Below are 13,930 nucleotides of genomic sequence, written 5' to 3'. Positions count from 1 at the left end.
CTTTCTAACGTTTGGTTCGTCTATATGGGGTTAAGCTCAGAGATTGAAATTGACCAAGTTCTTATGTGGTTTAAGAGATCAGCTTGAGACAACAAACTGACACTGAACATGAGTGTAAACTCTTTAAGCAGCCGACTTCTCGCACTACAGCAACAACTTCATCTGTCAGAAAACATGGGGTGCTGTACTGAGGGCTTGTTTTCAACACTAACTACATTTACAGGCAAGATTTAGGATTAACTCTTCTTAGGATTTACAGAGTCAATCAAAATGGGGAGCAGAGAAATTCTAGAAATTATTTTGAAGATTAGCAGCTTTATTCCAGAGAAATTGAGAAAGAGGTCAAATATGTTGTGAGAGTTCAAATGACTGGTGTACTGATGTTTGGTTCAGGAAGACAACAGAAAACCTAAATTACAGCCTTCAATCTTTTTTGTCCATCAATTTATAACAGATTTGGATCACTCTCTGGCCTTAAGGTTTACAACAGTTTCGAAACAATGACAATCAATCATGTCATTCCTGAAACTCAAAGTGATCAGACTTCTCTGTATGTATGGATCATAGACTAGGACATGTGCACTGCTGGTCAGTTGACTTTTAAAAAACCAAAAAAACAAAGACATACTCAAGCTTTTCCAGTCCTTACAAGAAAAGACCCTCTGAACTTCTTGGAAATATTTCTGGCCGTGTATAAGAATCACAATTCCTATTCCTGGCAGTCCTGAATCTATTCTAAATGCTCAAAAATCTAACTTAGTCTGCCTATTTTTAAAATAAAATTATATTCTGAATAATTATTTATTATTAAATAGTTTAAACAGAATCGTTAGACTGTTAGAATAGAAAAAAATTACATGCACTTTGTGTAAAAACTGTGCAGTGGAATAATTTGTGTGGCTTTTCATGAACATTTTCACTTTGTTAAAATTAGCAATGTCACAACAGTCATTTTTCTGTCAGTAAAAGTGAAGGGAGAATCCTGGCAGCTTTGTGGCCAACAGTAAACCATTCCTACTTGGTTCAGGCCGAACAGAGGCCAGCCAGGTCCTTGATTGAGCCAAATGCCAACTTTACATCTCATAAGTCATCCGGTTGTGGCAGTTTTCACTGTTGACAAGCAAATATTTAACATTCAGCAGAAGAATTTCAGTGTTTTGCCATCTGGGCATTGTTTGGCTCGTGTCACACAACTCAGCAGAAGATCACTGACAGCATATGGAGGTAATTCAGTTGGAGTTGGACTTAAGCGGCGGAATGTTTACCCCAGACTTCTACATAATTTTAGACATTTCTGCATCTTTCACAGTTGGCGAATGTTTCCCTGTCGCTCGTGGGGCTCAGACTACCCACAGGCCAAATATTATTGACTCTGCAGCACTTGAAGGGGCAGGGAGGCAAAGTGGAACAGGCTGTTCAGGATTCATGCAGACGCCGCTCCTCTCTGAGTGGAGGTTACCTAAAGTGCAGAGAGGCTCCGCCGCAAGGCTCGGTTTGAGGGCCTTAACGAGAGACTCAGGCGATGAGCGGAGCATTTTAGTAGTGTGTGTAGACACACATGTAAACCCTTTTCTCTTTTCTTTTTGAGAATGTGTATTTGTATGTGTGTGCATGTGTGTGTGTGCAGTAGGCCTGGATCAGTTGAATAAATCCACACTTGAAAGAGGAGCTCAATCAAGCTCTCCCACCCATCTCTGCTTCTCTCACCTCAACGATGCTTCACTGCTCACAGTTCATTTAGAGTTGAAGAGTTCAGGGATCTAAAGGGCAAAGGGGCAAAAGCAGGGGCAACAGAGAGCAAGTGTGTGTATTTATAGGTTTGCAATGATACTTTTATTCTGGACTCCACAGACATGGTGAAAATAAGGTACAGCCTCGTGAGAAAACAGATTGAGAGAGTAAAAATTGACACCAAGGATAAATAATTTTAACATTTTCCCCTAAAAAAATAAATAAAAGCACATTTTTATTCAATTGCTAAATTCAAGATTCTTTGATGGAAGCCTAACAACACATCACATGCTTGATTTAGCAATATTTGCAGAGCGTCTTGCAAAAGTTGCCCAAATGTCGCTGTACGGAAATCACATGGTCTTTGTCTCCAGCCACAGCTTTTCTGTAAGATTTAGTTCCTCTTTCTGGCTAGAACCTTTTAGTTTTGGATAAATGCCTGAACTCACTGTAATGTGAAACAAACTAAAGACAATCTTCATGTTTCCAGCAGAGCAGAAAACCTAATGCTTTGGATCAAAACTGACAAAAATACTGTCCACATTGAAAAAACGAGTGCGGAATATGGCTAACATAAAAGATGGAAACAGATTTGTCACGACCAACTGGTGTTTTGGAGGACAGTATACAATTCTGAAATCAATTTTATTTGCAGAGAACCCAGTCATTTTGGTCAGAATATTTTTACTGCATTATTTTGTTGTCACGGTGATCTTTGTCATGTTTCTAACAGTGAAGGAGTGATTCATTCGGCTTTTAACGGTTTCTCTTTTCCCAGTGAAAATAAACTGTTAAAAGCCCATAATACTAAGCTGCACAAAGCAACACAGCTGCTTTCAGGGGTTCAACTGGTTTTGCTTCAAGAAACATTTTGGTATGACTACTATACGCATTCTCACTAAAACCAGGAAGATAAAGCACATCACTCCAGTTTAAAGTCCTTACACTGGCCCCCTGCAGCTCAGAGAATAAACAGACTTTAAAATGAAACACTGACCAACATTTTGATGTGTGATGATGACATTTGTCAAAATGTAATGTTTACTGGTTTTCTCAGTTGTTGACTGTGTGGTGTCTTCTACGACTTTGTATTTGTGTTTTTTATTATGTAAAGCACCTTAACCTGCATTGTTGCTGAAATGTGCCATACAAATAAACTTGGCTTAAAGCAGCAGTTTCCATATGTGACAAAACTGTTCACTTTATACTTAAAACGGAATTATTAACGCTATTTAAAAGGCAAATATCAGCATTTTTAGCTATTCTTTTTGACTTTGAATCCAAACTGGAAATGAGCAAACTGATGAGAGAAAAATACCCTGAACAATCTCTTTAAAAGGCAGCAGAAAAATTAGAGAAAAGGATTTCAGTAGTGTCTGGTTTCTCGCAAAAGGCCTTGAAGCTGCTCCCCCACGTCGGAGGAATAAAAAGAGCTTCTTTTTAACCCACCCAGTGGTTCAGGTAATGACTCACAGCCATCTTTGATGTACTCGTTAGGACGCAAAATGCACACACAGTAGATTTCTCAAAGAGTGAAGATGCTATTTTTATGGCCCTTTTTTCATGAATTTTATATTCAGAGAGCTGTCAGTGATGTAAAAGCATTGCTGTGAATGTGGCAATGGATCTGCATGAACAGTGATTCATTCTTCAAGTTATAGTGCCCACAAATGTTGTACATATGTCTGCATGTCTACATGCATGCAGATATTAAAAGATTTATTTGAGCACAAAAACGTTGGAAAGAGTAAATGTTCAAGGCTAAAACCTTAACAGTGTTAAATGGATTTACTACACACAGACGGTAAGCCAAGGACTCATTGCGGTTAGTTATGACTATTATGGCTTATTGTTAATAAAAACTAGATTATTTAGTTATTGAGCAATACAAACGATTTTTAAAAAGAGAAATATCTCATGTTATTATTGTTTATGATCAACACAAGAGAAGAATGTTTAGGTATAGAATATTAATGGAAAGTTCAATGGAAGGACAATGTGCATTAAGCAAAGTTGCTCAAGCAAATAAAAAACATATCCATGTCATTATTATGAAGGAAGAGCACTGTCATAACTTTGGGGGAGATGTATTAACTGCAGGTCATAATCATCTAAATAAACAGGAAAGGAAAAATGAAGCAATTCTAAAAGGAAAAACTAATCCCGAGTCACCAACATAGCATTTCAGTGCCAAATATAACAAGAACTGGGGAGCATCGGCAAATAAGATGAAAAAAATAAAAATCATGAACAATTTATGCTAGCAGAAAACCTCTTTGTGGTTTTACTCATTTCATTACAGCATGTGTAGAAAATATTTTAGCCTTAAAATCAAAGCATAATTCAAGGTTAATGTAACAAAGCTCCAAATGAAAAACTGCAGTCCATTTCCTTGAAGCTCTCACACTTGGCCAGGTCCCGCTCAGCTCTGTTCGTTGCCACCTGGTGGCAAACCGGCGCCCTCAGCTGCTCTGTCCACCTGTTCCCCACAGTCAAATCACAAAACACAAACTCCACGCCAGCAACGCTCCCAGCAGCCGCCACCGGAAGCACAGCGTTAAGGAAGTCTGGCCTGAGAGGGAGCGGAGATGAAATGTGGCCGGCACCGGAGGTGTGTGCAGCTCGCTCTGATTTTCCACTCAACTGGAGGTACTGCCAACCTGTTCCCCTCGTCCATATATGGAGGTAAACAGGATACTAACAGTGGGGTGGAGTTATTGTGCCATATGCAGTGGCATTATTGTGTTATGAAAATATGGGAAACCTTCCCAGCACATATTAAAGCCCTTCATCTCCCTGTGACACCCAAATGATGGAGGACAGCAAGGCGATGGCAGCTGGGAAAGCATCAACAGTGTAACGCATGTTGGTGTTTCTGCAGGAAATATACTCACAGCAGGTACGAGGAGCTTCTTGACTTCCTCTACGGCTCTCCTCATCTTGATCTCTGCTCTGTTTTGTGTGTCTTCAACTGTGATTAGGACGTGAAGGTCTTCATTTAGGTGTTCCCAGTTTGGCTTCCCTCTGTTCTGCTCCTCCTGGACAGAAACACACAGAAAGAGAGAGAGAGATGGTGAGTGGATGTGACAGCGCGGGCGTGCTGGAGCAGCAGCGGTACCGCCGCGTTATCAGACAGAGGAGAAAAGAGACGGGCCGCTGCGAGAAGAAGCAGGATGACAGGACCGGCCCGTTAGTCAGCTATTTAACTGGAACTTTGAAAGGACACCCTTCTTTAATAGATCCCATGCTTCACAGAGACAAAGATGACAGCGAGCCCTGCAGCAATTAATATCAGAGAGAGATGAATGCATGCAGGGATCAGAGAGAGACGGATCTGGATTTTAACCTACATTAATGCAACTTGTGGGAAAGGATTTATGGCACATATAGTTCAAAGTTATTTGTGGGTTCAAATTAGAATACACAGTTTCTCTTAGGGGTGGGCATTCATCATATCATTTATCATGAAAAATGTTGCATAGTGATAGGGATTTTGATTTATTGTTGTCATGATAAATTTCAGTGATTGTAAATTTTATTTTTGCCATTTACTCAAGTTTCTTCCAAAAGTGCATCAATAAATATCAGTAAATTCAAAAATAAGATTAAAACAGTTACTCTGTGCAGCTCAGGGATATAAATCAATCTTATTTTTTTAATTAAGTGATTTGAAGAAGCCTATTAAAAATGGGAATGTTTTTCAAGAACAATATGAATAATGCACTATGCAGTTACAGCAATACAGTGACCTAAAAATAATAAATACCTTTTATCATAATTTTTATCATTACCACAACAGTACCACAAAATATTGTGATAAAATGATCAATACATAAACATTAGTTTCCCATGTTTTTCTCACATGTAGTGTAAAATATAATTTTCTCTTTATAAAACTGAACCAAAGTAGAAAAAGAAATGTACTGAAAAAGCAGCAATGCAAGCAAACACAAAATCTTTGGAAATGCATTCATAATTTTAATTAGCAGCTCAGAAAGCACTAGCCTAAGCTGCAGACTGTGGTTTCCCTTCAGACCACATGTGTAGCTAAGTCTGTCTGCTGCTCCTGTCCTGCCATTTACATAATGCACCCTTACAGTTTGTTTTCCCCTCACATGAAATGGTTTTGTTTTTACCTCAACATATCAATGTTTTCTTTGTATTTTGTTTTTCTCTCCTCTGCAAAAAAAAATAAAAAACCCAAAACAAAACATGCTAAACAGCTGGAGGTTAACTTCCTGTGCTAACAATTCCCAGATCCACTCTGAGCAGAACTCAACCAGAACCAAACGCTGGAGTCAAACATGGAGTTTATAGTGTTTAACCCTTTAGTGTGCGAGGACTGAGGCAAATGATACAAGTTTTATGTGTGTGGGGCCGGTTGGACCCCATTTGTAAACACAAGAGTTAATGCACGAGTCTCATACGGCAAAAGCAAACGAGGTGGATTAGCAGTACTTGTCAACAACTGACATTGCTGTAGAATGTCGTCTCTGCTGCCTGGACATTGAGCCACCATGAATCTGTCACAAAGCAGCAATCTTCAGTCAGAAGCCTCTTTACATTTGCTGAAACACTGACTGCTACAGGAAATCCTTCCTACCCACAGAACAGCCATCCACAACAACTCTTTGAAGATGCTTGGATGATATGATTTATGACAACCTCCAATTTCCCTGAGGGATAATAAAAGTATTTTCAAATTGAATTGAATAAGAATTATTTTTCTTTTCTCCTCAGGCTTGCAAACCAAAAATCTAACAATATTACAAATGACATTTTTCATAAAATCTTTCAACTTTTGTATAATTATCTTTTAGTCCAGTCAGAGTCTGATGCCGTCCCATGGCTAGTGGGGACAAATGTGTCATATTTGATGGATTTAATATGTTAAATAATAGCTACTTAATCCAGAAAGTTAGCAGCGAGAGTGGTGTATGGTAAAGAATGGTACAACTTCTTTTGAAACCAACTACTAACCTAAAGGGGAGGAGCTGAGGTCTAGATCAATTTGATCAATCTTGATCAATAAGGCGAAAGGTAGATTAAATATCCGCTTAAAAAAAGAAAAAAGTTTTCAAAACCGCATGATGACAAGTGCTTACCCCCTGCTGGTGGCGCCGATTTGCACAGACTAGTGATAAAAGCAAAGTTGTTTACTTCAACTCCTATAAACCAGCCTCAACTTCAGATCAGACTTTGAGTGGTGAGCTACTGTGAGTGTGTCTAATTACTAACAATACACAGCGTTGCTCTGCAGGCGTCCCGTCAACTTCACTTCTATACGCTCAACAAGGCCTGCAAAGTAAAGGAGAGGAGGCACGCACGCACACAACTTCAGAGTCTGAGCCGAGTGCCACCCACCTGCTTTATACTCCACAGAGAGCTGTTGCCATGGCACTGCTCTTTACAACACACACACACACACAAGTTCGTTCAATATTCTGCTCTCGTTTTCCCCTTTTCTGCATGTGGGTGGGGCGACGGCGGGAGTGATGGGGGCTAGTTTAGGCAGCGGAGCCACTATTTTAACACGGCGCTGGCTTACGGCCTGCTGGCGGGGAAATGCCGACCAGGAGGTGGATCAGGATTTCCAGACAGGCGATTCAGGCCGTTCCTGTTCAAAAGTGTAACAACAATAAACACATCTGTAATTTCAGCTACAGGCTGTTGAGTTCAGTCATGCTGGAGTTTAGTTCAGACTGCAGTCGATTAGAGTTGCAGAGGATGCACTAATCTGCACGCGAAGCTTCACAAAACGCAAATGCACCCAACACACACCATGACAAGGTCACCACGCGCCCTCTGAGAGAAAGTGACAGCATGACAAACAGGATGAAGGCCAGAGGGGCGAGGCAGGTTAGAAAGGCAAGAACAGAGACAAGAGAAAAGACGAGAGCCGGGAGGGAACTCTGAAGTGTCCAGACAAAACCGCTCCGCTGGAACCGTACGAAGGGGAGCTGCTTTCAGTCACATACGATGAGAGCTCTACGTTTTTTGAGACTAAGCCTCAGCACAAAATCAAAGAGTGAATGTTGCTTACAGGAGCACCTCAAATCAGAAAATAGTTTGTTTACTTCAGGAAATCAATTGAAAAAGTAAACGCTGTGTATTAAAATTTCAAGAAGTTATTTCTGTTACAAGAAGCAGAATTTTCTCTGAACATTACAATATGGCATAAAACCCAATAAAAAATATTTTTAAAAATGAAGCTGTGGCCTTCTGAAACAGCATATGCACTCAATGCTTCAGGACGGAGAAATCCACAAAGCTCATCAGGGCAGAGAAACAGGAAGTGCTCTAAAATATCCTGGTAGACCTTACAGACTGAACACAGTGGTCCAACCAAAGCAGGTGACATGGCTCCCAAACTGGTTCCTGACTGAACTTCACACCGGACCTGGAGACCAAATCAACTTAAATTCTGTCAATACCAGCCTTTTTCCTTCCACTTAACTTCCCAATGATATGACTGGATATAGTGACTTTCTTTAGCAATAAGCATTTCTGCTTCCCAAGTAGAAATTTCATCTTCCATTGTCTGTACCAATACGTTGTACAGCACATGGATATACATTTCAGTAAGTCTATGTGTGTTTTGGGATTTTTATGTAATATACTTTTCTGAGGAATTTTGTTTTCATTAGCTGAAATAAAATGCTTGTAATATATCAATCTGTGTGTAATGAATATGTGTGCTATTTTCAGTGATATGGTCATTTATTGAGATGAACTTGTTTGTAGTATACAGTTTACAACCTTCAGTTTGAGTCCAGTAAGCCTGAATACCTGACATGAAGATGTTATAAAACACCTCAGGTGGTTTTGTTTCCCCTCACAAAAGAAGCTTTCACTGTCAACGTCTTCCATCTTTATTCAAACCATAAATAAGAAGTCCACATCTGAAACCAAATAGAGTTTCATCCTTTCCTGAAGGACGCATCTAATTTCAGTCAAAGCCTTTGCATGAAGCCTATATACTACTTTGAACTGTATGTAAGGATACAACCTGGCCGTTGAAATGATGAACCTTTATGACCATATGTTAAACTACATGCATTATTTTGCTCCATAGTACCAATTGTAGATAAAAGAAAAATAATGGAGGAGTAAATTTCCGCCAAAAACTTAACTTTTGAGATTAGTTTTATATGTTTGCAAGGAAAAAGTTGGGTATTCTTTGATTACAGAACAATTTAAAAATCCATGATTAAATGCCCAAATTTACAATATTAAAACCAAGATGCTAACACGCCATAACATTAGAACTTTGTATAAAAATAACTCTTAAAGTTAGAGGGAAAATAACAGAAATTTACCAAGATTATGAGGTCAGAAAAATGACAGAAGTCTTCTAAGGGATGCAGAACATTTTCATATCAAAGCATTTTTCCTGTATCAGATTATCCCCAGGGTGCCGACATGATATTCATTTACACCTCGGAAAATATCCAGATGCACGTCTCCTAAATTAACCACTTCAGTATCAGAAGATTTCTGTTGCTTTTTGTAACAGACTTACTTTAAAATCTTAGTAAACTTTGTTGTTTTTTTAAACTTCAAACTTTATAATAATATCAGAAAACATCTGTTGCATCATTGTAAATTTATACCTGTAACTATGGGGAATTTTACTTTTTGTCTTGCAAATTTTAACTTTTCAACCTCAGTGACTATACAAGATTTTTTTTGTAAATATGTTAAATTAAACTAGAAATTTGAGAGATTATTTTTTTTGTCAGAAATGTCCTCAATGTCAAGCAACATAATACAGATGATTTAAAACACCCGCTGGGGGCGTGGGGAGAGAGGTTAAATGTTCATAAGTACAGATATAGGGGTGGATTTCTTTTTAATAATACGAGTACAGTAACATAGAACGTGATCACTAAAATCTGAAAGGTCAGAGAGGGCAAGAAGCTGCATTGAACAGTTCATTTAAATGCCACGACTTTTAGCTCTTCCTGGAAAGATGATACAGCAGCACATCTGAGCCCAGGGTATTAAAAAGTAAGGCGAACATTGAGCAGCAGCCTAACCTTCAGCCGTATGTCACCGTCGTGCTCTGGATGATCACATTAGTTTCTTGTCATTTGCAGACAATGAGGGGAAATGTGATAACAGCAATACTGGTGCAGGAACAAAGGTTGCAGTGAATGTAGTTGAAGATGAGAAATAGGGGAAAAAAAATAAAATTGTTTTACTTTAGTGCCAAGATGCTAATAAATTGTAGCATACAGGCTGCAAATGTCGTAGTTGGTAGGGAATGAAATGTACGAGGCGCGCTGTAACAACATCTACTGGCTGGCAGCAGCTGAAGACCAATTCTTTTCTGTCAGAGATCGTGCTGATACAACAGTTTTAGTTGTTATGTGTTGGCACAATCAGCAAAAAAAAAAAAAAAAAAAAAGACGAAAGAAATAAAATTCATTTGATGGAGAGCGTTTCTTAAACTACAAGCCTGAAAGGATTTTCAGAGAGGCTCTAAATAAAACAGATGTCTGCACCACTGACTGTAATCGCACTGTGAAGGAGACTAAATAGAATTAGGGAATTGCTTTGGCGAACGGGAAGGGGAATCCCCTCTGTGCGTGTGCAGTGGTCGATAGAACAAATCTGTAATTTAATTGATGTTGTTCTTGCCGTTGTTCAGCATTATTCGTGGGTGAAATGAATAAAAAGAGACCAAGGCTATAACAACATATGGTGCTTTGATAGGAAGATGGCTTCAGAGAGTCCTTCTGGATGTAAGGAACGATGATTACAGAAATGAAAAATGATTAAAAAAGAGAGAAACCACTCGAAAATCCTTTATCCAGAGAAACTATGAAATATGAGTCTGTGGACAGTTCCATGTGACTGACCAAAACTAACCAGAAGAAAACAAACTGAAGACAGCTTGGGAACTTTTTATGGTTTTAAAACCACAGGTTTCCCAAATATTGGTATACTTTGCACTTATAAATACATTGGTTCAATATAGTGTGCAGCTTTTATAAGAAGGCTGACACGATTCCACATTTTTTGTTAACATTATTAAAAACCTAAATATTTCATAGCATGAGCAGGGACTAGATGCTTTGATTTGTTAACAACAGAAACTCAAAGCACAGCACCAGTGACAGAGTTGAATAATAAATTTCTCTTTGGTTAAATATATTTTACTGCTGAAGCACAGCAAGAACTAAAAAGCATAGAAGAAATTAAATCTTTTCTCTGATAACGTAGCAGAAGTGAACTATTACAGAGTTTCTACAGATTTCCCCAACTCAAATTTAAGACCTTTTTAAGACCATTATGAATGAAATTTAAGGCCTGCACCGTGACAGAAATGTACAAAAAAAGAGCCAACCCACGATAAATTTGTACTTAACCCATGATAAACGGCAAAAAAGTTATCCAGATAGCTAGCAAAGGTATATTAGCAGCTAGCTACTGGTGGCCTCAACTGCCTGGAGTCGCAGAACGCAATGTTGTCATTTCCATACAACTCAAACTTTTGCCTGACAGAGAAGAAGAAGAAAAAAAAATACAAAAAACCAAAATCATAGAATATCCAGGATTAAATAGTTTTACTATGACAACATTTAAAACCTGAGATTAACGTATTTAAGGCCATCTTAAGACTTTTTAAGGATGCGCAGGCATCTTGTATTAGTGTTTGGTAAATACAGGCTTGAGCAGTTCCTGTTGTAAATAATTAAACTTTAAAGAGGAAACGTTCAACCATCTCTTCCATAGGATAAAAGTTGTAGAAACGGTGCAATAACGTGTAATACACACAAATTATTATGCAATTATTTCTGCAAGTTCTCAGAAGGGACAAAAGTGTTTCACACACTTCAAATTATTTACCATATTTTTCTCATTTCCCGTACTGACTTTGCATCCTCTTCTTCACTATTGTGTTTTATGTAACATTGCTGCTTCATCCCCTCTGCCTGCCTGACTCTCTCCCACTGCGGAGCTCCAGTGAGCCGGCTCCCTGTCAGGCAGCGCGGCCCAAGGGGGAGTAACCAGCTGAATTATTGAGAGCATAAAAATGCTGCCGCTAATGGATCCTGAATAAACACACTGGCTTAGCTGCTGCTGTGGCATCCTCCGCTGCCACAGGGCATCAGGCTGAATATACTGAGGTTGAGGAAGCGGTGACTGGAAGCTACTTCTGCGGCTTTGTTCGTGGCTGAGCCACAGCTATGACACACACACGTGGTCTGATCCAGACGCTGCTGGGGCCCTGCAAGCAAATCTTTCAGCCTATTATTCTGATTATGGATGTAAATGCTGGGAGACAACAAGATCCTTTCCACATGATGTTTTTAATAGCTTATCAGCACTTTAATGGAATATTCTGAGGACTGACAAGGAGGATGGAAGGTCATAATTTATTGAGGATTAAAAAACAGATGTACCAATCAGCCCAAGGTCAGAATTCAACACTGATTGGCTCTAAATAGTCATTTGTGAGCCAAGAGGTTTTTTTTTCTTTTCTTTATTGAATAAATCAAAATTCAGAACTCTTTCTTCTTTAAACTCACCCTCCAGCTGCATGTACTTTAATGTACTTAAGTCAAAAGAAGGGAAAAAATAATAGAGGCATATGATTTGATACACAAATGTAGATAAGTTTACAATTGCTTCATTTCTTTAAAAGCTCCTACTTCTAAAAAAAAAAAAGAACCACTTCTGTTGTATTACAGTCCTTAGGATAAAGATTTGAATCAAAGTCGAAATCAGCATGAAGAAAACTGGAAATCAGGTCATGGTAAAGAAAATAAATGCTGATGAGAATAAACCTTTACAACTTTAACTGCAAAAAGTAAGAGGATAGAGTATTTCATATTTCAGGTGATCCTCTGATTTGATAAGAAAAACCGTGCCTCCTGAGTGCATCTCAGTGTTCAACATTACAGTATATTCTCCTTTTTGTCAGCAGAGTACATGAAAAAGCCTGCAGCAGAACCAGCTGCAGCACCAGACAGAAAAGAAATACATAAACCGGGATGCATCATTAAGTTTTAGAAGAGACGGAGATTAGGAACGAAATCATAGATTTTACCAATGAACTAAGACTAATGTCTACAGATCGTGTCTGCTTAACGATTCTCAATCTCATTTAACCATTTCTGGTTCAAATTCAAAAGAAAAATAAATAAATAAAAAACATTGCAGGGGGTCTTCATCTCATTCTGCTAGAAAACATACTAAAGGAAAGGGAATGAAAGGAGAGAGGAGAAGGGAAGGGATGGAAAAGCTGTCCCTGCAGCACAGTGGCATTTCTAAGATTATGACTCAACTGAAAATCTGTGTCGCTCTGTGTTTTCATCTGTTCGGGCACTGTCAGGTTTTCATGATGCATCATGCGCTCGGTGGGGGGGAGCGGCCAGAAAAGGTGCCTGTCACTCCAAAGAGTGCTCTGACTTATTTGAATGGACTGCAATATAGCACCCCTGTCTGGCAAAGCAGAGCAACTAAAGCCTCTGCAGGCGCATCTCAATAAATCAACAGGTCAGCAGAAGGGTGATTAAAGTAAAAAGTTACATTAATCTATTATGTATGTGGAGTTATACATCTTAAGTTTTATTCTTGTTAATTTCAACGCTTAGCGATTGGAGCTAGTAGTACAGAAATGTTATGCGCTGGTCAACACAATTATGTTTCACACAGTTGAAAGAGAGAAAGCCACAAAGTCTAAGAGTGATGTACCTAGGCATATCAACAAAGGTTTAGTGGAAGAAAAAAGTGTGCATACACTTAATTTGTGGTTCAGCATTCTTAGATTTTTCAAAATGTAGGTGTTCATAGCTTGAAAGTTGCAAAAGGTTACAAGGTTTAAGTAGATACATTAAATAACATAAGGTCTTATTTCAATTTTGTTTTTGATGGTCTAGTGTTTAAACTTGACAACCTTATTTTTCTAGTACGAGGGGAAAAGAGGGAAGGTTTTTTGCAGAGCTTGCTTTACATATTTCTATGCATTTACACTGTATACTGTTATTTGTATGTTTCCAATCTCAGCACAGAAGCTCCAGATATAGACCCGGCCCCCTGCATGAGCCGTTACTACCGCCTCCTGCACTTTCTGCCACGCAGCGCTTCGCTAACAGCACTATCAGATGTCAGAAAGCCGCCAGCAGGCATCAACTGAGCGTGTGCCTGCCTCGTGTTTCTGGAGGCCCACTGGGAAGTTCTTGTGTGA

The 13,930-nt window shown here is 38.9% G+C and overlaps 1 protein-coding gene across 5 annotated transcripts in view; it reads right to left on the bottom strand.

The window, feature by feature from the left end:
* qkia (QKI, KH domain containing, RNA binding a) overlaps positions 1-13,930 on the bottom strand; it is an 89,813-nt gene that overhangs the window by 32,328 nt on the left and 43,555 nt on the right. For all 5 annotated transcript variants that reach the window (XM_014994787.2, XM_014994784.2, XM_014994786.2 and 2 more), the window contains exon 4: positions 4,626-4,769. In XM_014994787.2, coding sequence (XP_014850273.2) covers positions 4,626-4,769 — 144 coding nt within the window. The remainder of the gene's footprint in view (positions 1-4,625; positions 4,770-13,930) is intronic.

The sequence above is a fragment of the Poecilia mexicana genome, unplaced genomic scaffold (assembly GCF_051168715.1).
Source record: "Poecilia mexicana isolate PSO_F unplaced genomic scaffold, ASM5116871v1 scaffold_22, whole genome shotgun sequence".
NCBI lineage: Eukaryota > Metazoa > Chordata > Actinopteri > Cyprinodontiformes > Poeciliidae > Poecilia > Poecilia mexicana.
The sequence above is the reverse complement of the archived record's forward strand: the minus strand, read 5'-3'. Positions and strand labels throughout refer to the sequence as shown.